Source organism: Paroedura picta, chromosome 4 (genome assembly GCF_049243985.1).
Source record: "Paroedura picta isolate Pp20150507F chromosome 4, Ppicta_v3.0, whole genome shotgun sequence".
NCBI classification, from domain to species: Eukaryota; Metazoa; Chordata; class Lepidosauria; order Squamata; family Gekkonidae; genus Paroedura; species Paroedura picta.
In genome coordinates, this window is record NC_135372.1 from 145,480,069 (window position 1) to 145,507,618 (window position 27,550).

Sequence of the window (27,550 nt, forward strand, 5' to 3'; positions counted from 1 at the left end):
GACAGGTAACTATCAAGCCTTCCACTCTTCCTCCCCCTTCTCTATATGACTGCTTGTATGTGTGTTAGCTATTTGTGTGTACTTTTGTTATTTTCCTTTCAATAAAAGCTTATATTACTATTTTACCATTTAAATCTGTGTTTGCCTTGAGTTCCTACAGGTGCTCGACCCTCGTATACAAAGGTAACGATCCGATAACGCTAAGTTACCCCCCTCTCGCAGCATTTTGAGCTAATATTCCCCACAAGCTCAAAGATACGTGTTTTTAGGACACGTGTCCAGCAATTTGGGTAACAAGACCCTGGGCCGGGAGGGGGCGAGGCAGAAACTCTGAGGAGTCCAAGCAACAAGCAGAGCCTGCAGAGGAGGCAGCAGCAAAATAAACTTGGCCAAGACGCTCGGATTCCCCTGTGGAGGCAGGTTGATCTATTGTGCTCTCGTCCCATTTGCAAAGCAGAGAAGCTCAGCCATCCATCCTCCTCCCCAGCCCTGCCTCAACTTTCTCGGTCTTGTCAGGCTTGACCCAGCATCTCCCTCGGATCCTCCCTCCGTTGACTGCCAAGAACAATGGAAAGGCAGGAGGTGGCATCTCTCTCCCACTGCCAAGGGGAGGCCAGGACACAGGGCCCGTTCTTGGCCCACTTGCTTCCTCTCCGTGACTCATGTGCAGTCAAAGGAACATCCGAGCGTGGAATTCCTTGGTGGTTCAATGGAGGAAACTTTTTGACCCTTCTCTGTAAAGGGAGGGAACATTGGGTCGCCCATGTCAGGCTCCTGACTGGCACAGAATTCCCCAGTGAGCAGGAAACAGCCCCAGGTTACGCTCTTGTCGTGACAGCGTAACCAGATGGGGGGCTCACCCTTCCCTGCTGCAGAGGGCTTTCCACCAAATTTGTCCGTAGCAACATCTTGATTGGGGCTGCCAGGTTCCCGGTGGACCGGGAGATCTCCTGGAATTACAGACCATCTCCGGACTGTAGTACAGAGCCCAGTCCCCCTGGAGTTAGGGGGGCACCTATGGCATCATACCTGGTTGAGGTGTCTCCCCCTCCAAGTCCTGGCCTGCCCAGTTTCCAGGGACAGCCCACCCCAGAGCCGGCCGCCTCACTATGGCTCCTTATGGAACAGAATCTCCATGAAGAATCTGGCTTGGAAAGAAGAAGAAGAAGAAGAAGAAGAAGAAGAAGAAGAAGAAGAAGAAGAAGAAGAAGAAGAAGAAGAAGAAGAAGAAGAAGAAGAAGAAGAAGAAGAAGAAGAAGAAGAAGAAGAAGAAGAAGAAGAAGTTGGTTCTTATATGCCGCTTTTCCCTACCCAAAGGAGTCTCAAAGCAGCTTCCATTCGCCTTCCCTTTCCTCTCCCCACAACAGACCCCCTGTGAGGGAGGGGAGGCTGAGAGAGCCCTGATATTCCTGCTAGGTCAGAACAGTTTTATCAGTGCCATGGCGAGCCCAAGGTCACCCAGCTGGCTGCATGTGGGGGAGCGCAGAATCAAACCCGGCATGCCAGATTAGAAGTCCGCCCTCCTAACCACCACACCAAACTGGCTCACCAAAGGACCGCAGGGCTGGCCTTGGAGGAGCCGGTCGCTCTGATGCCCCCAGAGACCTGACCCAGCCACCCTGCAGAGGTCAAGCTAGAGCCAGTTGGATGTGACAGATCGCGGCCTGAATGGAGCCAGGAATCCTGGGGGAGTGCAGAGCCAGAGGAGTGCCAGCAGAGCCCTGCCCCGGAGTGCCCCATGGCTCCCATCCATCCGAGTGTTTGGCAGGACATGGGAAGCAGGAGGGGAGGGGAGGGGAGGCGTGCAGGTCCACCCCTTTCAGGAACCTCACCAGCCATGGAGGGCTATTTAGCCTCCTCAGAATGAACTCCAGGTGCGGAGGCCAGGTTTGTCGAGCATCATGGGGCCCGGGGCCTTCCTCCTGCTGCTGCCGCTGCTGCAGCTCATGGTCTTGGCCCCCAAGCACCACCTGGAGGGTAAGTGAGACTGTGCCTCTGCTTGTAGCTGGGCGGGGGGGGGGGGCAACTGAACCCCCTGGGTCTTTCAGGAGCAGGGTCTGAGTTGCCTCAGCAGGTTCCCCACTGCTACACGGCAGAGCCCAAGCAAGCGGCCGATGCTTCCATGGGGCCGGAGCCCCAGGGCCAAACAGGGTCCATGCAGCTCCCGCAGCTCTCTCCAGCCCCGCCCTGGATGGCCCAGAAGAGCCCTGCCTTGTCCAGCCTCGGGAGCTAAGCAGGACCGGTCCAGCTTAATATTTGGGTGGGAGACCAGCCAGGCAGTCGGGGGGAGCTGCCCAGAAGCGGGCCCTGGCAAACCCCCTAAGCTGCCTCTTCCCTGAAAAACCCTCCTGGGTCACCAGGCCATCAACTCCTCCAACTGGACGGCACTCCCCCCCCCCCCCAATGTGGTTCGAGACCCGAGCTTGTCATTTGGCCCTGAGAGCCCCCCACCCCCCCCCCTCCAAGAGCCACGGGGTGCAGTTCAGGCTCTGGAAGCACCCCCAGTGGCTGGGCCGCCTCTCCAGCTGGTGTGGTGGGCTTTTGTGTCGGCCTCTTAGAAGGAGACGGCAGCAGAGGGAAGTTGGAGGCAGGCAGACCCCGGGCCCCTTGCTGAGCTGCTTTCCTTCCCAGACTGAACCCAAGAACGGGTTTCCTCACCCCGTGGCCCCTGCAAGGGACGGCAGGCACTCTGGGGATCTGGCTGGGGGTGGGGGGACCGGCCCTCCCCCTGGGGAGCCCCCTCAGCCCCCTGGCGCTCCAGAGGGGAGCAGGGGGGCCGTCCCCCCAGTCCCTTGGCTCTCTTTGTGCACAGCGGCTGGAGTGAGGAGCTGCCCCCTCTCCTCTCCTCCTGCGGAGAAGGCCGGGAGTTGCCCACCCGGCCGGGATCAGGACGTGCCCCTCTCCAGGCGCTTCTGCCTCGACGATGCCTCCTGCCCAGGGAGCGAGAAGTGCTGCACCGTGGGGAAGATGAGGACCTGTGTGCAGCCTGCAAGGGGTGAGCGGGGCGCTGGGGAGGGGGGACATGCTGCTGGGCTCTTGGGCAGGGGGGGCTAAATAAAGGGACCCCTCTTCCAGCTTGGCGTTGTGGTTAAGAGCGGCAGACAGCCCGGTTTAATTCCCCACTCCTCCTTCACATACAGCTAGCTGGGCGACCTTGAGCTAGTCACGGTCCTGTCAGAGCTCCTCTCAAAGCACAGTTCTGTCAGAGCTCTCTTGGCCTCACCCATCTCAGGGGGAGTTTGTGGGGAGAGGAAGGGAGGGCAATTGTAAGCCGCTTTGAGGATCTTTTGGGTAGTGAAAAGTAGGGCATAAAAACCAGCTCTTCTTTAAAAGTTCATGATGAGAGGCTGCCAGGAACAATGGGCTTCAGTTCGCAAACCACAATGAATCTGTGATGAGTTCTGCTTTGTGTCCCCCCCTCCCCAGTGGCTGCTCGTCCACAAGGCTCCATGTAGCCCCCCCCCCCCACTTTCACGCCACGGAACGTTCACAGCGCTGCAACTCCCGAGGGAGAGGTTTCCATCTTGGAACTGAGACCGTGACGGGGGGGAGGGGGGTGGGCGATTTGCACAGGGAAAAGAGGAGGTGTTTTCTTCAGCACCCGGACGGAGCACTGCAAGAGGCCCTTAGCCCCGGTTATGCAATGCTCTGCTTTGGGAAGGCTGTCCTGAACACATGGCCCTCCTGAATCCCTGGAGCCACGTCCCGTGAGGTCAGAGGGGCCAAGACCCTGACAGCATCTTCTTGCTCCCCCCCCCCTCCCCAGTCCCCAGCAAGGGGTCCAAATCAGCCACCTTCTGCCTCTGGGCCTGCAGAGAGGGCTCTGCCAGTGATGGCCCTCCAGGAATTTGCCCTCTCCCCTTTTAAGGTCCTTCAGGCTGGCAGCGGTCACCACCTCCTGTGGCAGGGAGTTCCACAGATGAAATAGTTGTCCTCTGCCAGGCAGTGAGGGGCTCCATCCGCCCTCTCTCGGAGGCCCCCGGGGGTTGGCCAAGGCCTCTGAACACCTGCCTTCCCTCCTCAGTGGCGGCTGGCTACTGCCCCACGCTCTGCCCGGCCGTGGAGGAGCCCTGCCTGGAGACCTGCCTGGATGACACCTGGTGCGGCCCAGGGGAGAAGTGCTGCCTCAACGGCTGCCACATCTGCTGTGTGGAAGCCCAGCCAGGTGAAGGGTTCATGGCGGGGGCCACAGCTGGCAACTCCAGGCCGGGGGATTCCTGGGGACTTTAGGGGTGGATTCTGGGGAGGCCACGGCGTTGGGAGGGGAGGGGAGGGGAGGGGAGGGGAGGGGAGGGGAAGGGAGGGAGCTCAGTGGGGTACAACACGGTAGACCCCCCCCCCCAAACAACTGTTTTCTCTAGAGGAGCTGGTCACTGTCGTTTGGAGGCGGGTTTTCATTTCAAGAGAGCTCCAGGCCACCCTGGAGGTTGGCAACACTAGCCAGATTGGGGGGGGGCTCTCTGGCCTCTGCCCAAGGCAGCTGCTGCACCCTGAGAAGATCACGAGGACCAAGAATTCACCTGGGCAGAACATGAGGCTCATTCCGCTCTAGTCCAGGCTGGGGGGAGGGGCCCCACCCCATCCAAAGGCTCGGTGTGTGTTGGGTGTTGAATTCCTTCTTGCTGGTTCTCGCCCAGCTAAGCCCGGGGTCTGCCCGAGGAAGAGGGTGTCGATCGCGGGCTTCCCCTGCGTGGACCAGTGTGTGGACGACCGGAGCTGCCCGGGAGACAAGAAGTGTTGCTTCACCGGCTGCGGCCTGCAGTGCCTGAGCCCCCCCACAGGTACCCCTCGGGCCTGGGCAGGGTTGCCAACTCCTGGCGGAGAAATCCCGGGAGATTTGGGGAGGGGGAGGGGGAAAGGAGGGGGAGTTGGGGGCATCTGCAGAGGATAATGCCTGTGTGCCCCCCCTCCAAGGCAGCCGTTTTCTCCAGGGGGGCTGAGCTCTGTGGCCTCAAGGTCAGCGGTAATTCCGGGAGATCTCCAGGCCCCACTGGGAGCCTGGCAACCCTATGGGCAACCCAGAAGAGATTCAGAAGCTCAGCTGCCTGAAAGTGCATAGGTGCAGTGAGCCCCCCCCCCAACTCCCTTGCAGTCGGCTCCCAAAACCGTGACTCGGACACAGAGCTTAGGCTAAGGTGGCCAGACGTCCTGCCTTTGGGGCATTTGCCTCGTGTCTCGCAGCGTTGTCCAAATGTCCCTTGGCATTCTCCAAATTTTTTTTGTGGGGAAGGGGGGCATTCTCCATTTTCTTTTTTGGCTGCACGCTGCGTGGAAGCCCAGCACACAGGCCAGGCTCAGGAGGTCCCCACGCAGGTGCCCAGGCTCCGGGGCAGGGCTTGCACGGCACCGCCATTCCCGCCGGGGCCCACCCCTGCAGGGAACTTTTTACTACCCGAAGAAGTCACGGCTTACTTCCCGGCCGGCTCTGCTGCCACCTGCTCGGACGGCCTTTTCCTGCGTGCCTTCCTGGCTCCTCCTCCCTTTAAAGATGGACCCACAGCAACAAAGACCGTCACAGAGCAATTCTCTCAGAGCTCTCTCAGCCCCATCTACCCCACCAGGTGTCTGAGGTGGGGTGTGGGAAAATGAGGTGTTTGTAAGCTGCTCAGGGTACAAAAACAGGTGTTCTTCTCATCACCCCCACCTGGTCCTCTTAAGTAAAGGTGCCAGGGATTGAACCTGGAACTTTGCACGTGCCAAGCAGATGCTGCAACACTGGAACTCAGATCCCCAGGCCCCACCTGAAGGTTGGCAACTTAATCCATGAATACCCAAAAAGTTGCCAGCTTTGGAAGTGGCCCCTTCTAGGAGTGCCCTGAACACCCACGGTGTTCTATCGTTCACAAATGGCTGTTCCTGCCCACCATCTCCAAGGTCACTTGCTGCATCCTGAGCCTGCGAAGGCAGACGGACAGCCCAGCCGTTTCACCCCCCTAACCAGTTGGAATGGAGCCCCCCAGGGTGGCCCTATCTGCCCGGGCACAGGGAGCTCACGGAAACTGCTGCCAATGTCCTTGGAAGGCAGGCCGTTCCCTGAGAGGGCCGGGAGTGGGGTGTGCGTGGGTGTGGGAGTCACCTGGCAGGGTCATCTGGCTTTATTTGTTCAATTAGATGCCCCAGTAAGTTTCACCTCTCAGGATGCCCGCCGGGCTGAGCAGCCTCCACATCTGCAAGGAACAAAATTTACCATCTCGTTTCTGCAAGTTATTAAGTAACCAGCCAGTTCCAAGACTGGAACCTTGTAGGGCTACCAGTTCGGCTCAGATTCGGATCTCCAGCAGTGATCAGTCTGTCCAGTCTCAGGGCTCAGTGGAGAGGCAGCTTCCGACCCAGAGAGGAATTTGGGGGATCAGTGGCCTTCTGTCCCTCCCCCAAGTTTCTCATGATGTCCCTGCAGGGCTGGAAGGAGTAAGAAGCATGGGGGTTGGGGGAGAAATCAGGAGTAGTCATGTGCAAAAAAGAAGAAAGGAAAAGAACGGCACGTGTTTTTCAGATTTGGGTACGTTGAATCTGAAAAAAAGTATACTCCAGGACCAAGATCAACACTGGTATTCGGTTGAGGCAAGATTCGGAAATACTGGCGGCATTTCCGCACATCGCAAAAAATAGCATCCCACCAGCTGAATGGCGTAGTGTTAAATATTATCTCACCTCTGGCTATTCCTTTGCTTCTTGCCGTCTCGCTGTAGGCTGCCGGCTTTTCACGCTCCTCACCCTCCACAAGCGATGCTGGAAATGGCGGAAAAGAGCAACATGGTTGATCCGTGACTCTCTCCCGCCTGCCGATCGAGCCAGGCAGCCACAGAATCCACTTTCCAGAGGGGGCATTTCCTCCAGGGGAACTGATCTCTGTCACCTGGAGATCATTTGGGATCCCAGGAGATCTCCAGCCACCACCTGGAGGCTGGCAACCCTATTTGCAGTGGATCAAAGCCGAATCAAATAAATAAATAATCAAACAGAAGAGGTCCTTCCACAAATTCCATTCTTTTTAGGCCCCACCCCTAAATCCCAGGAATTTCCCCTCCTGGAGGTGGCAACCCTCCATGACCCCCACTGCAGCCTGGAGGTCAGTGGTCATTCTGGAAACCTGGGCCCATCTGGTGGTGGGGAAACTGACCTGGGAAGGGAGCAGACCCCCCTCCCCTTCTTCCCCAGGCTGGCCCCAGGGGGCGCCTGCTGACTGAGCCTTTGGGGGAGGCGCAGGAGATGAAATTGAGGGGGGGGAGCAACACTGTGGCCGCTGGAGGGTTTTGCAATGTCTGTCCAGCTGTGTAGAAACCGCTGTTAGTCTCCACGTGAAACATGGACTGCCTCAGCTCTGTGGCATTCCAGGGGCCTTCTGTGAGAGCAGAGAGGCCCCTGATGCCCTCCCTTGCCTGTGCATTTCAGAGCCGCCCCCAGCGTGCCCTCTGGACCGTTCGGAACCTGCAGGCCACTTGGGCTCGGAAGCAAAGCAGTGCCAGGGGGCAGGCTGCAGCCAGGACCCTGCCAGGACCAGCCTGGGTGAGTTTCCCTGTTTGGGCAGGAGGGTTCTCTTCATGGGTAGACCGGAAGGAAGGACCATCTTTCCCAGGGATGGCTGTGCTGAGATATTTGGTTCACAGAGCAGAGTTTGGCCCAGCCGTAGACACACGATCCTGAGTGCAGTAAACAAACCTGCCAAGTTGTATATTGCAAACCAACAGTTTTGACTCGTGAGAGCTGGTTCCCGGGAAGTCTCACTTGCCTCTTACATGTGACGGGACTCGAAGCTCGCTTTCCCGGGGACGTGTTGAAAAGTGAAGACCGGGGGAGGGGGGGGGCAGGAACTGGGGGGAGGGGGGATTTTGAGTTGGAAAAAACTCCAATGAAATACCTGGAGCTTTTGGGGGTGAAGCATGAGGGGAGACTCGGAGGAGGGGAGAGGCCAGGCTTCAATGGAGTAGATTGCCACAGAGATCTCTTTCAAAAGTGACCATTTTCTCAGCGGTGTTCCCAGGAGATCTGCAGCCACCACCTGGAGGTCCAGGAGAAATTCCAAGAAAGTGGCCATGGCAGACAGTTTATTTCCAAAAAAGTGGAGTGATCTCAGCACACAGTCACACGGCCCTAACAAGCCCCTAGGTGGAGATCTCATTTTCGAAGAACTTCTGCAGTGATGAACCATATCCTAAATAGCAGCATGCCTCTTAAGAATAATTTCTCTTTTCCATAAATTGTAAAGATTTCTTCAGACACACGTCTGTAAAATACATGACAGCATATATATTTTGCTTTTGAAGATATTCAAAAATATCCACCGAGGGGCTCGTTAGGACCGTGTGGCTGCTTGCTGAGATTACAACACTGCGTTGGAAATAAATTGTTTGCCGGGGTCACTTTCTTGGAATTCCTCCTGGACCTTGACTGACGGCCCATCTCCTTCTGTCGTTTTGACCACCTGGAGGTTGTCAGCTCTCCCGGGGACTGTTGGGCTGGTGGGGGCTGAGCCAACCTCATGGCTTGGAGAGGGACGGAGGCCAGTCTCTCTGCATCCCAATGGGGAGTGTCTCTTTTGTTGATTTCCTGCCCCACTCCCAGAATCCTAGAATCACAGAATCCTAGAGTTGGAAAGGCCCCATCTAGTCCCACCTCCTGCTCAGTGCAGGGTCAGGCTAAAGTGTTCAGGGTAGGTATGTCCAGCTGCTGCTTGGAGACCCCCAGTCCAGAGACCTTCCTTCCACCTGCCTTCTTTGTCTTGCAGTGAAACCCGGAGCCTGCCCTGTCCTGCTGCGGGGCTCCCTGGGGCCCTGCCCAGAGGCGGCTCTGAAGAAGAACTGCAGCCATGACCTTGACTGCGAGGAAGCCAAGAAATGCTGCTGGACTGGCTGCCAACATGTCTGTGCCATGCCAGATGAAGGTCAGGCTTCCCTGAGCATTGCCCAGTTCTCTCCCACCACACCAGCAAGCTCTCCACCAGGGCATCTTAGGGGCTAATGTTGACTTGGACGTTATTTTACATCTTATATATGGGCATCCTGAGAGACAGAGAAGCCCTTCCTTGTTGTTCTCATCAGATTGCTGCCTTTTGTCAAAAGCTTTTTAGTAAAGCTTTTGACAAGGTTCCCCATGATGTTCTGATGGATAAGTTGAAGGACTGCAATCTGGATTTTCAGATAGTCAGGTGGATAGGGAATTGGTTAGAGAACCGCACTCAAAGAGTTGTTGTCAATGTGTTTCATCAGACTGGAGAGAGGTGAGTAGCGGGGTACCTCAGGGCTCGGGGCTCGGCCCGGTACTTTTTAACATATTTATTAATGATCTAGATGAGGGGGTGGAGGGACTACTCATCAAGTTTGCAGATGACACCAAATTGGGAGGACTGGCAAATACTCCGGAAGATAGAGACAGAGTTCAACGAGATCTGAACACAATGGAAAAATGGGCAAATGAGAACAAGATGCAATTCAATAAAGATAAGTGTAAAGTTCTGCATCTGGGACAGAAAAATGAAAAGCATGCCTACTGGATGGGGGATACGCTTCTAGGTAGCACTGTGTGTGAACGAGACCTTGGGGTACTTGTGGATTGTAAACTAAACATGAGCAGGCAGTGTGATGCAGCGGTAAAAAAGGCAAATGCCATTTTGGGCTGTATCAACAGAGGCATCACATCAAAATCACAAGATGTCATAGTCCCATTGTATACGGCACTGGTCAGACCACACCTGGAGTCCTGTGTGCAGTTCTGGAGGCCTCACTTCAAGAAGGACATCGATAAAATTGAAAGGGTACAGAGGAGAGCGACGAAGATGATCTGGGGCCAAGGGACCAAACCCTATGAAGATAGGTGGAGGGACTTGGGAATGTTCAGCCTGGAGAAAAGGAGGTTGAGAGGGGACATGATAGCCCTCTTTAAGTATTTGAAAGGTTGTCACTTGGAGGAGGGCAGGATGCTGTTTCCGTTGGCTGCAGAGGAGAGGACACGCAGTAATGGGTTTAAACTACAAGTACAACGATATAGGCTAGATATCAGGAAAAAAATTTTCACAGTCAGAGTAGTTCAGCAGTGGAATAGGCTGCCTAAGGAGGTGGTGAGCTCCCCCTCACTGGCAGTCTTCAAGCAAAGGTTGGATACACACTTTTCTTGGATGCTTTAGGATGCTCTGGGCTGATCCTGCATTGAGCAGGGGGTTGGACTAGATGGCCTGTATGGCCCCTTCCAACTCTATGATTCTATGATTCTATGATTCTATGATTCTATTTATTCTGCCTTGTTCACTTGCTCTTTCTCTCTTTCCCTCTCTGTCCTTTGTCCCAGTGCATCCTGGAACCTGCCCACCCAGAGCTGCAGAGATCAACGCTTCCGAATGTGTCACCTTCTGTGTCCGGGACAAGGATTGCCCCAAGAGCCAGAAGTGCTGCTGGCTGCGTTGTGGACGTTCCTGCATAGCTCCTGCCCCCGGTGGTGGTCAAGCAAGGGGGAACCAGGATCTGCAGGGGACCAGAGGGGAGGAGCCAGGGCTAGGGTTAGCAGGTGAGCAGGCAGGTCCCCAACTCCCACTGGGGCTTCAGGGTGCCTTTCACTCAATGCACATTGGGGCAGAACACCCCCACTTCAAGTCTAGGCTAATGCTGAGGCTGAGAGGGGAAAAGATCTGGGGGTTGTAGCAGACAGCTCAAGGGAAGTGTTAGGAAAGGGGTTGAGAATACAGCAGCCACGCTTGTAATGCTCCCACAGACATCTCTGGTGTGGCCTCATTTGGAATCCTGAGTGCAGTTCTGGTCCCCGTATCTCAAAGAGGACATGGCAGAACTGGGAAATATACAGAGGAGGGCGGCCAAGATGATGGGGGGCTGGAGCCCCTTCCCTAGGAGGAAAGGCCGAAGAGCCTGCTGGGACTCTTCAGTTTAGGAAAGAGACGCCTAAAGAGGGACATGATGGAAGTTTATCAAATTTATGCATGAGTTGTTCAGAGAGTGGACCAAGAGGACATTTTCACCCTCTCCCAAGAGACTGGAACACAAGGGTGTCCAATGAAGCTGATAGGCAGAAGGTTCAGGACAGACAAAATAGTACTTTACATACAGAATGATTAAAATGTGGAATTTGCTGCTGGGGGATGTAGGGATGGCCATAAGTATTAACCACTTTAAAAGGAGTGAGAATCATAGAGTTGGAAGGGACCTCCAGGGTCATCCATTCCAACCCCCTGCACAATGCAGGACACTCACAACTACGTGCCCACCCACAGTGACCCCAATTTCATGCCCAAGTGATCCTTCCAACTAAAATCTACAGAATCCAGTCTGGCCTGGAGGAAATTCACCTCCCATCCCATGGTGGATAGATGGTATAGATTAATGGAGGAGGATGTCTCCAAGTGGCCAACTGCCATGGTGGCTGAGGGGAACCTCCACATTGGAAGCACTAAACTTCTGAATCTCAGAGCCAGGAGGCAACATCAGAGGAAGGGGTCTGCCTCTGTGCCCTGTGGCGGGCCCTTCGGAGGAACTGGCTGGCCATTGTGTGAAACAGGATACTGGACTAGATGGACCCCAACTGGTCTGACTAGATGGACCCCAACTAGTCTGACTTACAGGTGACAGTGGATGAGCGCTTGGGATGTGAGTGTCCTGCATAGTGCAGGGGGTTGGACTAGATGACCCATGAGGTCCCTTCCAACTCTATGATCTATGATTTTGTGATTCTATGATTCTATGAAGGCCTCGGCCTCTATTCCCTATTGTTGACAATCCAGAAGAATCAGTTGTCCGGTATATGAGACTGGATCATGGACTAGATGGACCACGGGTCCATCCAGCAGGGCTCTTCTGATGTTCCTAATGCTATGTTCTTGATGATATTTTTCCCCGTTGGGTCCAGCTACAGAGCTCCCCACAGATGAAGATCTGATGGAAGCAGAAGTAGGAGGCGGGGGGGGGGAGAAAACCATTTCCCCCCTTCTTCCTGCTGAACGTTTATCCAGTGGGCACAAAATACCATCTCACTGGCCCCACAATGTTCAGAATTTAGAGAAAGTGGGTTATGTTCCCACAATGGTCCTTTCTTGTAGGACTTCCAACCACTGAGCCTGCCCAGAGGGGAGCTAAGAAGCCAAAAACCCCTTCAGAAGAAAAGGAACCGGCCAGAATCCCAACAGGTAAGACGCAAGGAGGGCGGGGGGGGGAGGAGGAAGAGAAACATCTCTCATGCAGGCCTTGTGTGCTCCGTGATAAGAGTCTTGCTGTCTTTACGTACTGGAAAGGTTAGAGGAGGGCAGGGCGCAGATCCTGCGGGCGGCAGAGGAGAGGACCCACAGTCATGGCTTTAAACTATGTGGAGAACAGTGGCAGCTAGATATCCGGGGGGAAATTTCAGTCCGAGTCGTTCAGTTGTGGAATGGGCTGCCTTTCCGTGATTCTACGATTCTGTCTGGTTGGCATGCGGAAGGTACCAGGGACAGCCCCACCCCGCTATGCAACCCGAAGTGGAGGGACACCCTTCCACCTCCGTTCAGCTGACGGCCTTACAAGCCTTCCAGTTTGGGGCTGGCCATCCATTCGAAGGGCCCCCATGGGGACCCTGCTCCATTGCCCAGTTCGGGATGAGTGGTTTCATGCCAGGCACAAGGCCAGTGAGATGGTTTCTGAATCGCTCCATCCCAGGCTGCTCGAGCAGGTTAGGGACAGAGCCTTGCCCAGCGGCATGGCTGCCTTCTCTCGGGATCCTGGACAGCCCCAGGACTCCTCCCTTCCCTGTTCTTTTGCAGTGAAACCGGGCCAGTGCGAGCCCTCAGCAGGCAGGTGCCAGCCTGGGACCGACGTCACCTACGAATGCAAGACGGACGGCGACTGCTCTGGGACCATGAAGTGCTGCCCGGACGGCTGTTCTCAGAAGTGTGCCCCACCCCAAAAAGGTAAGGGAGTCACCCACACCGGAGATCCCCAGGACAGACGTTCACAACCCCAACACTTCCCCGGACCCTGAAGGGTGGAAGGCTCGTGGCTCAGTGGAAGAGCATCTGCTTGACACGAAGAAGGCCCCAGGTGCATCCCTGGCGCCTCCAGATGAAAGGACCTGGCAGGCAGCAGGTGAAGCAGGAGACCTCCACCTGAGAACGGGAAGAGCGGCTGCCAGTCTGAGGAGGCAGCCCTGACTTTGATGGCTGGGTCTGACTCAGAATAGGGCAGCGTCATGTGTTCATGCAGTATCCCCTCGACCCTCAGGGTCCTGGTGAGACCAGTGCGCTCTCTGTGCATACAGCGTGGTGAAGCCATTAGGAATGGCGGCTTCTAATCTGGCAAGCAACTTGATTCTACACTCCTACCCATGCAGCCAGCTGGGTGACCTTGGACTAGTCACAGTCCTGACTGAGCTGTTCTCACACAGCAGTTATCACAGACACCCTGTGGGGGAGGCGAGGCTGAGAGGACGTTGCTGTGTAGCCCCCATTCTGTATTCTGCTGCGAGTGGCACTTAAAGGGGGGAAGGCGCATACAACTCTTAATAAATCATAGAGTCCTAGAGAGAGAAGGGGCCATCCAGACCACCTAGTCCCACCCCCTGCTCAAGGCAGGATGGGCCTAACACTTCCTTTCGCTTCCTTTGTTTTCAGGCTAAGCCTGCTCCCCACCCCTCAAGGCCGGCTCATTACTCTGTCCTGGGACTCCGGAACTGGTGCTTCGTGGTCAGCACCTTTTCTCCTGAGGAAACACGGGTCATAAGTCTGTCTTATTTCTTTGTAGCCAACCAAAGTCAAGGCTCCTAGTGTTTCAAGTACTAAATGCCCAGTGGGGTGCCCACGGTGCAATATTCAGAGTGGCCTGGAGCAAGAGAGCGAAGGGGAATCTTGAAGACCAACCGTGCTTAATTCTGGGTAGAAGCTTTTGTGTGCATGCACTTTCATCCGGATGCATTGAAGCAAGACTCCCTTAACCATCTCATTGGGGGGGGGAGTTAGTTGCCAGGAAGGGCTACTTAGAGCAGGGGTAGTCAAACTGCGGCCCTCCAGATGTCCATGGACTACAGTTCCCATGAGCCCCTGCCAGCGAATGCTGGCAGGGGCTCATGGGAATTGTAGTCCATGGACATCTGGAGGGCCGCAGTTTGACTACCCCTGACTTAGATCAACTAAAGCTTAGTTCCGAGGCTGTGAAGAGCAGCAAATTAGATTCAGGTGGGGAGCCAGGTGGGTCTGAAGCAGGAAAACGAAGCTGGGTTCAGTGGAAGGTTAACGACCGGCCAAGTTGAATTCTGGGTAGGCCCATGAAAGCGTCTCACATTTCTTGGGTCTTAAAGACAATATGTTTTGAAGTCAGGGTGGAGTAAAAATCCCACAATAAACAAAAGAATAAACAAACAGATGTGAGAACCAAGTCAGTTAGTTCTCACATCTTTTTGTTAACTCTTATCTGTATGCTGATTAGTTGCTATTCACTGGTCTTATGGGCTGCTTGAATCCAAGCGTAGCCCTTCCTGGCAACGAAGCCCTCTCCCCTCCATGTTTTGATGTAATAGCCGCGCATGGTTCTCGGTTCCTGTGCACATGGAGCCCACTTTGAGTTGTGCCTGTGGTGGGCATGGCCAAGGGGCATCAGTTTTTTCCTGTTGCACCTTTTCCCTGATGTGCAGTGGCATTGGAGGTGTGGTATTTGGCCTGCTGAGAAAACCCATATATATCCTTGTAGGTATCCCCCACCCTGATTCTTTTAGGTCTGAGAACCATCTTCAAGTATTTAAAAGGGTGCCCTGTAGAGGATGGAGCAGAATTGTTCTATCTTGCCCCAGAGGAACAGACCAGAACCAATGGGATGAAATTAATTCAAAAGAAATTCCATCTAAACCCCCAGAAGAAGTTCCTGGCAGTTAGGGTGGTTTCTCAATGGAACAGGCTTCCTCGGGAGGTGGTGGGTTCTCCATCTTTGGAGGTTTTTAAACAGAGGCTGGAGAGCCATCTGACGGAGAGGCTGATTCTGTGAAGGCTCAAGGGGGTGGCAGGTGACAGTGGGTGAGCAAGAGGGATGTGAGTGTCCTGCATAGTGCAGGGGGTTGGACTAGATGACCCATGAGATCCCTTCCAATTCTATTATTCTATTATTCCATGATTCTATGATTCTATGAGGCTGGAGAGCCATCTGACGGAGAGGCTGATTCTGTGAAGGCTCAAGGGGTGGCAGGTGACAGTGAGTGAGTGATAGGGTTGGAAGTGTCCTGCATAGTGCAGGGGGTTGGACTAGATGACCCATAAGATCCCTTCCAACACTGTTATTCTATGAGATCTGACAAACGGTGTATGAAGGGAAGGATGAAGCCCATTCTCCATATGAAGCCCGTGTTCCAAAACATTTTAGAGAAACAGAAATGAAGGCAAGTGGGAAATAGTGGTGTTCACAGTGGTGTTTTCTATATTTGTATATCAGTGTGGCACAACAATTGTCCCATGATGGAAATAGATAATTATTTTGTCCAAAAATTTCTAGCCACTAGATGTTTCTAATGTTCTTTCTTCATACAAATATGAAAACAGTAGTTTGTCAGTACTGCCGCCCAGTGTGGAGACAGCATGGGCAGGGTGCAGGTGGCATGGGCGGCATGGAGGCAGCGTGGGGGGCGTGGAGGCCGTGCCCCGCTTAGGAGGACAGGGGTGGAGAGGGAAGGAAGGAGTCCTGGGCAACTCTGGCATGGAACAGAATGGCTGAGCAGCAGGTGGGCGGGGGGAGAGAGGAGAAGAAGGGATGGGGTCTGAGCAATGAGGAGGAATGGAATGAGGCACTTAGTTAAAACCCACTAAAGACAGACTTAATGGAGTTTGAATTGAGGGACAGGAAATGGAGGGGGGAGGAGGGGAGCGAGAGTGGGACAAAGCTGAGCAGAGTGGGACAAAGCTGAGCAGAGTGGGACAAAGCTGAGCAGAGTGTCATGCATTTCACCCTCCCTACGTTCTTTCAGCTGGTTGTCTGTTGGTTGTTCTCGGGTGGCTCGCACATTTAGGGTGGTGAATCCACTTTTCTGGTGAGTGGTGAGTTTAAAAGGTGAAATCATGAGCCGGCTGCTGGGCACCCTCTGGATGTAGCCGACGTCATGTGGAGGGGCCAGAAGATGCTGCCTACATTCGGAGGCTGAACAGCTACATTATTCGCGTGCGGAAACACCCAGAGTATGCACCATATATGATTAAAAACAGGAATGTGGAAACGCCGGAAGGACACAGATGCTATGGGACTGTCACCCCACTAGGGGGCAGCCGAGCCTTGTGTTTTCCAGAAACAAAATCCAAGAGGGCCATTAAAATAGGAATGGACTCCTGACCACCTGACCACCCTCCTGGCCCCCCAGCCATAACTCATATCTTAGTCCCCGTCCTCTCCTGGCAAGAAGAAGCAGATCCATAGCTACCTATCCCACAATCCAGGAAGACTGGAGAGACAGGAGTAGATTGCCAACTTCCAGGTGGTAGCTGGAAATCTCCTGGCAACAGAGATCAGTTCCCCTGGAGAAAATGGCCACTCTGGCAAACTCTGTGGTGTGATTCCCGACTGAAGTCCCCCCCACCCCAAACCCACCTTCCTCCCACTCCACCCCCAAAGTCCCCAGGTATTTCCAAAGATGGAGTATTCTGCCCTAGGGAGGACCCCCCCCCCTCACCGGCTTATGGGCCTCCTGTGAACTAGGAGGAAAGATGGGCCAAGGAGGCCTGCTCAAAATTCATCCAGATAAGCAGGCTTCTCAGACACAGGTGAATATATTCGGGGGAAATGTTTGGGGAATACACTCCCCCTGACTCCACAGAGAGGCGAATGGTTTGTGTGGGGAGGGGGTCCCCGGGTGGTCCCTCCGTGGCCTGCTCCCTCCTGCCAGGTACCTGCCCCCTGCTGCCGGATCAGGGCCCTCCCCAGGGCCTGTGAGGAGCTCAGCCACAGCGGCTGCCAAGGCAATGCAGACACCTCTGAGAAAGCGAAGGCGTGACTCCAGTTCCGCACGGCGGGTCGGCTGATGTGACTCTCCGGCATGGAACCTCTGGCATGTGGGCAGGCAGGTTTTCCTGCTCTCTGGCTCCAAGCCAAGCCTTGCAGTGTGCCAAAAAGGGACTCTAAGATTCCAAGTAGGCAGGCCCTCAGGATGAGCAGTGAAGCCGTGCCTTCAAGGCCAACGAGACTCCCGGGGTCTGAGAAGGGCTGCCAACCTCCAGGCAGCACCAGGAGATCTCCTGCTACTACAGTTAACCCCCAGCCAGCCAAGGTCAGCTCCCCTGGAGTCAGTGGCTGCTTTGGAGGGGGCTCCTTTGGAGACATTCTCCCCAGCTGAGAGCCTTCCTTAATCTCACCCTCTCAAGGCTCCACCCCCAAATCCCCAGGAATTTCCTGACCCAGAATTGGCAACCCCAAACGCTTATTCCTCCCCTAGGAAAGAAAAGATGGCTCCCCTTTCTCCCCCTGGGAAAGGCAGTGAGAGCTCCCTTCACACGGCTGCCGCCAGGAAACACAGGGAGACACCACGGGGGTTGCAGGGGAGTCTGTCTGCAGCTCCAAATACTTTTGGAATCTGAAAAGCTTCCAGTCCCTTCGGCCTGGAAGCCCTTGCTGGCGGCCACCTTCACAGGCCAGGCCAGGGGAGGGGTCCCAGCTCAGTGGTGCAGCCCCCGCTCCCCATGCCGAAGACCCCCAGTTCCATCCCCAGCGGCATCTCCAGTCTGAAGGACCTCCGGCCGCACGGCCCTTCAAGAGGCCTTGACCAGTCCGAGGGAGCAGCCGAGGGCTTTTGGGTCAAGGGGCTCCGCTGGCCCTGCTCCAAATGAGGGGCCGTTTTTCTCGGAGGGATGCTTCCTCCTTTCCCCTGCAGAGGCATCGTGGCAGGGACCCCTGTGGTGGGACAGAATGACCTGATGCTTTCCAACCCCCACTTGGACCCCCTCCCCATTTTGCCATCTGGATCCAAGACTGCCTCTTTGCCGCCACCCCCCCCCATGTGTGGTTTCCCATCCTGATGTGGGACCCCCCCCCCCCTTGATTCTGCCGCCACGGGTCTCCTGGGCCCGTCCTGCCCTGGGCTGTCCCTCTCCGGCTGCCTCTCATGCCGGCAGGTCTTGTGCGGTCCTGCAGCTTCCCCACTGCCCCTGCGGCCGCCCAGTCAGTGCTGCTCGCAACACACACACACACACACACACACACAGATCCACACCCGACTGGACACAATTGAGGACAAGTGCATTAGTAATAACTGAATATAAAAATATATTAGAGGAAGATTTGGGGTCCACCGACGGGAGGGGTGAAGGCAGCACTTCCGCCTTACAAAACAGCAGAGCCCCCCCAGCCCCCGGCAGCTTCCCTGAGCAAGGTGGGGCCCTCTCCCTCCTGGGCGGGGCCCTTCCCCGTTGCTGAGGCACCGTGGAAAGAACGGAGAAGGAGGGGGGGCAAGAGACGGGAGGTCCAACGAGCCCCCGTTCTCCTGGCCAGCCTTCAACTAGCAGCAGCATCGGATTGCTGGGAGGGTTCTGTTTGCCCCCCCCCCCACTGGCCCCGTTCACACCTGGACGGCTATTCCCTCCCCCCCTCCCTTGTCCTTTTGTGAGGCTTGCAAAACATTCTCTTGTGGAAAGGTCTCCTGTCAGGCAGGCCTTGTGCAGAGGCCACAGGAAAGAGGGCCTGGGGGGAAGGCCCGGGGGGCAAGCAGGCTAGTTGGGGTTGGGCAATGCTGAAACCCCCTTTCCAAATTGGGATCAGGCCTGCCGGGGAACAGAAGGGGACCCACCAGTCACATCTGACCCAAGGGTTGGAAGGAGCACACAGCTTGCGAGAACAGCCCTCACCGGAAAGTGCGATGCTCAGATGCGTCCAGATCCTCCAGCATTGGGGCCGGAGCAGTTGGGGTCTGCCCGCCTGCTGAGTCTCTGGGCCAGAGGGGCATCTTTGGGATCATGAGGTGGGGGTCCCTCCCCCAGAGACACAGTAGGGATAGTTCTGGTCTGTTGGGCAAGGACCCCATTCTTGGTCCCCAAACGGGGAGAAAGTGTCCTTTGCGTGTTTCTTAGGCAAGTGCCCTGGATCCCAAGGCCCTCAGCCACACATGGGAGCGCCAGGAGGGGGGAAACCACGTTCTTTGTCACCTGCAGGGGGCCCGTGGCTTCGTGTGCCGACCTGGCCCCAGGCAAGAAGGAGACGGCCGGCCGCCTGGCCATGAAACGGGCGGGCTGAGGGGGACAGTCATCGACTGCAGGGTGGACCCAGACAGAGCTGCCCCCAGAGCCCTTGTGGAGACCTGTGGGAAGGCTGCTTTGCCTCTTACGGGACAGGGAGAAGGGGCCACGAATGCAGCTTCTGGCCTGAGGCATCATTTCGGGGAGAGCAAATGGCAAGAGACGTGTGGCCCAGCCTGCTGGGAGGCTGTCCTTCAGGCCGGGTCTCAGAGGAAAGACACAGCCCTGCATCCCTCTCAAAGGGCCTGAGAGGAGTGGGCTCGTCACCCCCAACTCCGCCTGGCTGGTTGTTCAGGCTGAAGTCCAAGATGGCTGCGCTCGTGCTGCTTCCTCCACCAGGCCAGGAAAGCGGACGCTGCAGGGCTAGAGGGAACAGTGCATCTGGCGCTGAGAGAAGGACAAGGAGGGACAGAGGGGTTTTTTCTTTCTATGCTGTCCCTGTGGGAGGAAAGGGAGGAAGGTCATGTATGGGAAATCAACTCAGTTCCCGCTTAGGAATTCTCTGCAACGAGAAGTTTGGCGTCCCCCGTAGAGCTGAATGGCCAACCCCGTAAGAAACACCCCAGTCCCCACCCCAACTCTAGGCCAGCCCCAGGTCACACACCTGAGCATTTCCCTTTCCCCTCCCCTCCCTCCCACACGGGGTCCCAGTCCGACTCCAATGAATGCCTAGTAAGAAGGTGGTGGGAATTCTGCCACCGATTCTGCTTTGCCCACCCCCCAAAAGCGGCTCCGGGGTGGGGTGGGGTGGGGCGGGGCGGCAACGAAGGGCCGGGCCTCACCTACCGGCGGCCACGCACGTCCTGGAGCACTCGTCCTCCGTCTCAAAGTTGTTCTTGTTCCCACCGCAGCCCCCGTAGACAAACGGCTCGCATTTCCGGCTGGAGACGTTGTAGAAGAAGCGGCTGAACATGGCCTTGCAGTTCCCGCAGACCGAGGGCAGGTGGCAGAACTCTGTGGCACCCGGAGGGGGAGACACAGCGCAAAGCGGGTGAGACGGGCGGGGCGGGGCGGGGCGGGCAGGGGGACATGGGCCGGGCCCTGACACTTTCCGGGACACAGGAAGAGGGGGGTCACTCCCCCCAACTGCAGCCATGCCCCCCCCCAGCGCACAATTGCTCCCCCGACCGCTGAATCCCAAGCTCCTCTTGGGGGGGGTAGCTCCAGTCGTGTCCCCACATTCCGCATGATTGAGCCGCTTCTGTTCCAGGAAGCCTGGTGGGTGTTTCAGGGGTTCCTCAAGAGTAAGAGAGGCTGCCGTAGTCTGAAAATCCGCCCCCCCCCCACCTCTGTGCTTCCTCTGTGCTTCCTGACACGTAAAGCTTCCTTAGGATGAATCAGGCCCTTGGTCCATCAAGGTCGGTAAGGTCTGCTCAGATTGCAGGTGCTTCGTCCACAAGGCCTATGGGTCCAGTGCCCCAGAGTCCTTTGAACAGAGCTGTCAAGGCACCTCTCTGCGGTCCCAGGCCGAGAACGGTCTTCCCCATCCCCTCCGGCCTGTTCCTTTTAACTGGAGATGCTGCCGGGGATTGAACCTGGGACCTTCTGCATGCCGGGTAGATGCTCTGCCACTGAGCCACATCCCTTTTGTAACCTTCTGCAGCCAAACCCTGGGGCCCCCCATGAAGCTGCCTGCTGTCGGTATGGTCTGCTCGGACTGGTGTCCCCTCTCCAGGGTCCCAGGCAGGAAAAGGTCGTTTCCCCTCACCTCCCCCCTGGCCCTTTCACCTGGAGATGCTGCCAATTGAGCCAGGGACGTTCTGCAGGCCGAGCAGAGGCCCTTCCACTTGGCGATGACCCCACCCCCACCCCCACCATGGGGCCAAAACCGGCCATCAGGAGAGGCCTCAGTCTGAGTCCAGGGGCTCCGCTAATTCTGGGCAAACCCTCCATGGCCATGCACATGCCCTCAGGCCCTGGCACCGCTTGCTGGCCCAGGGAAGCGTGTGGGGAGCCCCCAAAGTGGCCCCACTTTCCAGAATTCTTGGGGGAGATCTAAGGGGCTTCTCTCAGCCCCCCCCCCCCCCCGCAATGGAGCCGAGCAGCAGGGGAAGGAACCTACCCAAGACGGCTTCTTGGCAGACGTAGCCGCAGTCCCCCGGGCAGCACTTCTGGGGGCCAGGACACTGGGAGTCGTTGACACACGTGGAGCAGGTGTTGTTCTTGAGGCAGGCGCTGCAGTCTTTCTCGTCAAAGACGTCCCCCAGAGGGGCCACGTTGTAGCAGAAGCCTTCCTTGGCTGCAAAGGGTTGAAGGGCACGGGTTGAAGGGCACGCCAAGGGCTGCGCAGGACTGAGGAGAGCCACGCCTGAGCTAGACGGACCCTCCCCATAGGCCTAGGAGAGTGAGAGGGGGCTGCGGCAGAGAACTGGGGTGTGTAGACCTGGGTTCCGGTTCTCCCTGGACACAAAGCAGGCCTGCCTTGGTTTCCCAGAGCTCAAGGAAGGAGACACGTTACACAAAGGACTAATGCCCACCTGCAGGCCTGTGACTCTTTTAATTAGGACAATAAAATCAGAGTTCAGTAGCACATTTAAGATTTATTCAAGGCGTGAGCTTTCGAGTGCAAGCACCCTTCATCAGACATTTACACTCGAAAGCTCACGCCTTGAATTTAAGATGCTTTGGGCTGATGCTGTGTTGAGCAGGGGGTTGGACTAGATGGCCTCTATGGCTCCTTCCAACTCTATCATTCTGTGATTCTGTGAATAAATCTTGGTTGGTCTCAAAGGTGCTCCTGGACTCTGATTTTATTGTGCTGCTTCAGACCAACACGGCTGCTCATTTGAATCTTTTAATTAGGGTTTGCTTTGTGCTTTAAGTGCTCGAGATCCGGGCACCCACACCGGGCCACCTTCTCCCAGTGACCCGGAGGGCCAGAACAAGGAAGTCTGCTGCCCTAAGCAGCAGCCCAGCACCGGCATGGTCCAAGAAGGAAGCAGAGGGAAGGGTGGGTTGCCAACTGTGGGAGGGGGATCCCTGGAGATTTGGGGTTGGAGCCTGGGGAGGGGAGGGACAGGGCTCGGGGGAACCTCTACAGCAGGGGTGGGCAAACTGTGGCCCTCCAGATGTCCATTCGCTGGCAGGGGCTCATGGGAATTGTAGTCCATGGTCATCTGGAGGGCCACAGTTTGCCCACCCCTGCTCTGCAGGGTCCATTGTCCCAGAGATCACCACCCAAAGCTGCCCTTTCCTCCAAGGACACCGAGCTCTGTAGTCTGGAGATGAGCTGTAATCCTGGCAGAACTCCAGGCCCCACCCAGAGGTTGGCAACAGTAGGTGGTGGGCCACAGTTCTGGACCCAGTGTGAATGCTCTGCCCAGCACCCCTTCCTCAGCACGACCCCCTGGACCTCTAAGGTCTCCCTGACAGTAGAACCTCCCCAGACAGGCTGGCAGTGCTGTCTAGCAGCTCAGGGGTGAGGGAGATGCACACAGGGGCAGCCTATTTGGCCTCTGGGGAAAGGGGGGAGGGTGTGGGCAGCTGATCCACCCACCCTGGGCCTCACGCGTCTCCCCCACCGGCCCACCCGCCCCTTGTGTCTCCTCCACTGGCCAACCTGCTGGCCCCACACGTCTCTTCCCCCAGGCAGCCTCCCTCCATCTGCCCCAGGGGTCGCTTCCACCCACCCATCTCCTTTGCTGGCCAGTCCACGAGCCCCACCCGTCTCCTCCACTGGCCAGCCCACCTGCCACTAAGGGGGCAGCGTAGCACCCAGAGTCCTCCTGTGCCCCCCCAGCCGGTGCCTTGGGCATACGCCCTGCCCACCTCCCCCCCCCCCCCGGAGTGCCCCTGGATCAAAATAGCCATTGGCTGCTGACACACATGCAGCCGGCTGGCCTCTCCCAGCATGCTTAAGGGGGACCTTTCCTCTCCCGTGGCCCCACTCTGCCCCCCCACCCCCACCCCTGCCTGCTGGCGCTCACCTTGGCTGGCTGCCGAGAGCGAGGCCCCGAGGGCCAGCAGGGCCAGCAGGGCCAGGAGGCAGCTGCCTGTCTTCATGGTGCCGCTGAGCTGTGTTTGAGCCCCGCCAGCCGGCCCAGGCAGGCTTTAAAGAGCCAGGCGGGAGGGGCCGGCTCCCGAGGGATGTGCTGTGGCTTGCCCAGAGCTGGCTCCCCTCTAATCCAGCCCCTGAGCCACGCCCGGCCCAGACAGGCAGGTTCCCAAAGTGCAGGGGCGGTGTTGACGGGTGACGCCCAGGCACAGGGAGGCCTTGTTGCAAGGCACCTCCAGTGTCAACACAGACAGGCCGCAGGCAGGGTGAGCAGCCGAGCCAAGGAAGCGCCCTGCAGGAAGACCGGACGTGGCCTGGGTTCAAGTCCTGCCTTGGGCAAGCCACAGAGCCTGTGTGATGTAACCATCAGCATAGAATCCTAGAATCTTAGAATCGTAGAGTGGGAAGGGGCCATGCAGGCCATCTAGTCCCACCCCCTGCTCAGTGCAGGATCAGCCTCCAGCATCCAGGAGAAGGATCTGTCCAGCCGCTGCTTGAAGACGGCCAGTGAGGGGGAGCTCCCCACCTCCTCAGGCAGCCCCTTCCACTGCTGAACTAGACTCCTAGAATCCTAGAGTGGGAAGGGGCCATGCAGGCCATCTAGTCCCACCCTTGCTCAATGCAGGATCAGCCTCAAGCATCCAGGAGAAGGATCTGTGCAGCCGCTGCTTGAAGACGGCCAGTGAGGGGGAGCTCCCCACCTCCTCAGGCAGCCCCTTCCACTGCTGAACCAGACTCCTAGAATCCTAGAGTGGGAAGGGGCCATGCAGGCCATCTAGTCCCACCCCCTGCTCAGTGCAGGATCAGCCTCCAGCATCCAGGTGAAGGATCTGTCCAGCCGCTGCTTGAAGACCACCAGTGAGGGGGAGCTCCCCACCTCCTCAGGCAGCCCCTTCCACTGCTGAACCAGACTCCTAGAATCCTAGAGTGGGAAGGGGCCATGCAGGCCATCTAGTCCCACCCTTGCTCAATGCAGGATCAGCCTCAAGCATCCAGGAGAAGGATCTGTGCAGCCGCTGCTTGAAGACGGCCAGTGAGGGGGAGCTCCCCACCTCCTCAGGCAGCCCCTTCCACTGCTGAACCAGACTCCTAGAATCCTAGAGTGGGAAGGGGCCATGCAGGCCATCTAGTCCCACCCCCTGCTCAGTGCAGGATCAGCCTCAAGCATCCAGGAGAAGGATCTGTGCAGCCGCTGCTTGAGGACGGCCAGTGAGGGGGAGCTCCCCACCTCCTCAGGCAGCCCCTTCCACTTCTGAACCAGACTCCTAGAATCCTAGAGTGGGAAGGGGCCATGCAGGCCATCTAGTCCCACCCCCTGCTCAGTGCAGGATCAGCCTCAAGCATCCAGGAGAAGGATCTGTGCAGCCGCTGCTTGAAGACGGCCAGTGAGGGGGAGCTCCCCACCTCCTTAGGCAGCCCATTCCACTGCTGAACTAAACTCCTAGAATCCTAGAGTGGGAAGGGACCATGAAGGCCATCTAGTCCCAACCCCTGCTCAGTGCAGGATCAGCCTCAAGCATCCAGGAGAAGGATCTGTCCAGCCGGTGCTTGAAGACGGCCAGTGAGGGGGAGCTCCCCACCTCCTCAGGCAGCCCCTTCCACTGCTGAACCAGACTCCTAGAATCCTAGAGTGGGAAGGGGCCATGCAGGCCATCTAGTCCCACCCCCTGCTCAGTGCAGGATCAGCCTCCAGCATCCAGGAGAAGGATCTGTCCAGCCACTGCTTGAAGACGGCCAGTGAGGGTGAGCTCCCCACCTCCTCAGGCAGCCCCTTCCACTGCTGAACCAGACTCCTAGAATCCTAGAGTGGGAAGGGGCCATGCAGGCCATCTAGTCCCATCCCCTGCTCAGTGCAGGATCAGCCTCCAGCATCCAGGAGAAGGATCTGTCCAGCCACTGCTTGAAGACGGCCAGTGAGGGAGAGCTCCCCACCTCCTGAGGCAGCCCATTCCACGGCTGAACTAGACTCTTAGAATCCTAGAGTGGGAAGGGGCCATGCAGGCCATCTAGTCCACTCCCTGCTCAGTGCAGGATCAGCCTCCAGCATCCAGGAGAAGGATCTGTCCAGCCACTGCTTGAAGACGGCCAGTGAGGGAGAGCTCCCCACCTCCTGAGGCAGCCCATTCCACGGCTGAACTAGACTCCTAGAATCCTAGAGTGGGAAGGGGCCATGCAGACCATCTAAGTCCCACACTCTGGTCAGTGCAGGATCAGCCTCAAGCATCCAGGAGAAGGATCTGTCCAGCCGCTGCTTGAAGACGGCCAGTGAGGGGGAGCTCCCCACCTCCTGAGGCAGCCCATTCCACGGCTGAACCAGACTCTTAGAATCCTAGAGTGGGAAGGGGACATGGAGGCCATCTAGTCCCACCCCCTGCTCAGTGCAGGATCAGCCTCCAGCATCCAGGAGAAGGATCTGTCCAGCCGCTGCTTGAAGACGGCCAGTGAGGGGGAGCTCCCCACCTCCTGAGGCAGCCCCTTTCACTGCTGAACTAGACTCCTAGAATCCTAGAGTGGGAAGGGGCCATGCAGGCCATCTAGTCCCACCCTCTGTTCAGTGCAGGATCAGCCTCCAGCTTCCAGGAGAAGGATCTGTCCAGCCGCTGCTTGAAGACGGCCAGTGAGGGGGAGCTCCCCACCTCCTCAGGCAGCCCCTTCCACTGCTGAACTAGACTCCTAGAATCCTAGAGTGGGAAGGGGCCATGCAGGCCATCTAGTCCCACCCTCTGTTCAGTGCAGGATCAGCCTCCAGCTTCCAGGAGAAGGATCTGTCCAGCCGCTGCTTGAAGACGGCCAGTGAGGGGGAGCTCCCCACCTCCTCAGGCAGCCCATTCCACGGCTGAACTAGACTCCTAGAATCCTAGAGTGGGAAGGGGCCATGCAGACCATCTAAGTCCCACACTCTGGTCAGTGCAGGATCAGCCTCAAGCATCCAGGAGAAGGATCTGTCCAGCCGCTGCTTGAAGACGGCCAGTGAGGGGGAGCTCCCCACCTCCTGAGGCAGCCCATTCCACGGCTGAACCAGACTCTTAGAATCCTAGAGTGGGAAGGGGACATGGAGGCCATCTAGTCCCACCCCCTGCTCAGTGCAGGATCAGCCTCCAGCATCCAGGAGAAGGATCTGTCCAGCCGCTGCTTGAAGACGGCCAGTGAGGGGGAGCTCCCCACCTCCTGAGGCAGCCCCTTTCACTGCTGAACTAGACTCCTAGAATCCTAGAGTGGGAAGGGGCCATGCAGGCCATCTAGTCCCACCCTCTGTTCAGTGCAGGATCAGCCTCCAGCTTCCAGGAGAAGGATCTGTCCAGCCGCTGCTTGAAGACGGCCAGTGAGGGGGAGCTCCCCACCTCCTCAGGCAGCCCCTTCCACTGCTGAACTAGACTCCAAAATACCAGAGTGGGAAGGGGCCATGCAGGCCATCTAGTCCCACCCTCTGCTCAGTGCAGGATCAGCCTCCAGCATCCAGGAGAAAGATCTGTCCAGCTGCTGCTTGAAGACCACCAGGGAGGGGGAGCTCCCCACCTCCTTAGGCAGCCCCTTCCACTGCTGAACTAGACTCCTAGAATCCTAGAGTGGGAAGGGGCCATGCAGGCCATCTAGTCCCACCCCCTGCTCAGTGCAGGATCAGCCTCAAGCATCCAGGAGAAGGATCTGTCCAGCCGCTGCTTGAAGACGGCCAGTGAGGGGGAGCTCCCCACCTCCTTAGGCAGCCCCTTCCACTGCTGAACTAGAGTCCTAGAATCCTAGAGTGGGAAGGGGCCATGCAGACCATCCAGTCCCACCCCCTGCTCAGTGCAGGATCAGCCTCCAGCATCCAGGAGAAGGATCTGTCCAGCCGCTGCTTGAAGACGGCCAGTGAGGGGGAGCTCCCCACCTCCTTAGGCAGCCCATTCCACTGCTGAACTAGACTCCTAGAATCCTAGAGTGGGAAGGGTCCATGCAGGCCATCTAGTCCCACCCCCTGCTCAGTGCAGGATCAGCCTCAGGCATCCAGGAGAAGGATCTGTCCAGCTGCTGCTTGAAGACGGCCAGTGAGGGGGAGCTCCCCACCTCCTTAGGCAGCCCCTTCCACTGCTGAACTAGACTCCTAGAATCCTAGAGTGGGAAGGGTCCACAGAGGCCATCTTGTCTCACCCCCCTGCTCAGGGCAGGATCAGCCTCAAGCATCCAGGAGAAGCATGATGGACTCAGACTGGAAAGTCCTAAGTTCAAATCTCCATGAAGCCCAGCCAACAACCTTGGGTCAATTGCTCCCTCTCAGCCTACCTCATAAGATTGTTGTGGAGATAAAATGGAAGAGAGGAGCATCAAGTCTGCCACTCTAAGCTCTTTGGAGAGCACATGGGGTAACAATGGACGGACGGACAGACAGACAGAGAGCCCATCCAGCTGGCAATGCAACC

General features: G+C 57.0%; 2 protein-coding genes across 3 annotated transcripts; one reads left to right on the forward strand and one right to left on the reverse strand.

Moving 5' to 3' along the window:
- The first annotated feature begins 1,742 nt into the window (after positions 1-1,742).
- Positions 1,743-13,963, forward strand: LOC143836617 (uncharacterized). Its single transcript, XM_077336106.1, has 10 exons — positions 1,743-1,977; positions 2,813-2,995; positions 4,025-4,165; positions 4,638-4,781; positions 7,393-7,506; positions 8,726-8,881; positions 10,282-10,497; positions 12,038-12,124; positions 12,734-12,880; positions 13,580-13,963. The coding sequence occupies exons 1-10, from the start codon at positions 1,902-1,904 to the stop codon at positions 13,582-13,584; spliced, it is 1,269 nt and encodes a 422-aa protein (XP_077192221.1). The 5' UTR covers positions 1,743-1,901; the 3' UTR covers positions 13,585-13,963.
- A 4,207-nt stretch (positions 13,964-18,170) lies between these two features.
- On the reverse strand, positions 18,171-23,254 carry LOC143836619 (eppin-like). 2 transcript variants are annotated; one of them, XM_077336109.1, is made up of 4 exons: positions 23,086-23,254; positions 21,222-21,398; positions 19,946-20,113; positions 18,171-19,597 (listed from the first exon to the last, which is right to left on the reverse strand). In XM_077336109.1, the coding sequence occupies exons 1-4, from the start codon at positions 23,159-23,161 to the stop codon at positions 19,587-19,589; spliced, it is 432 nt and encodes a 143-aa protein (XP_077192224.1). In that variant the 5' UTR covers positions 23,162-23,254; the 3' UTR covers positions 18,171-19,586. The 2 variants fall into 2 exon arrangements, with proteins under 2 accessions (XP_077192224.1, XP_077192223.1); XM_077336108.1 differs by having other exon boundaries at positions 19,942-20,113.
- Between the last annotated feature and the right edge of the window lie 4,296 nt (positions 23,255-27,550).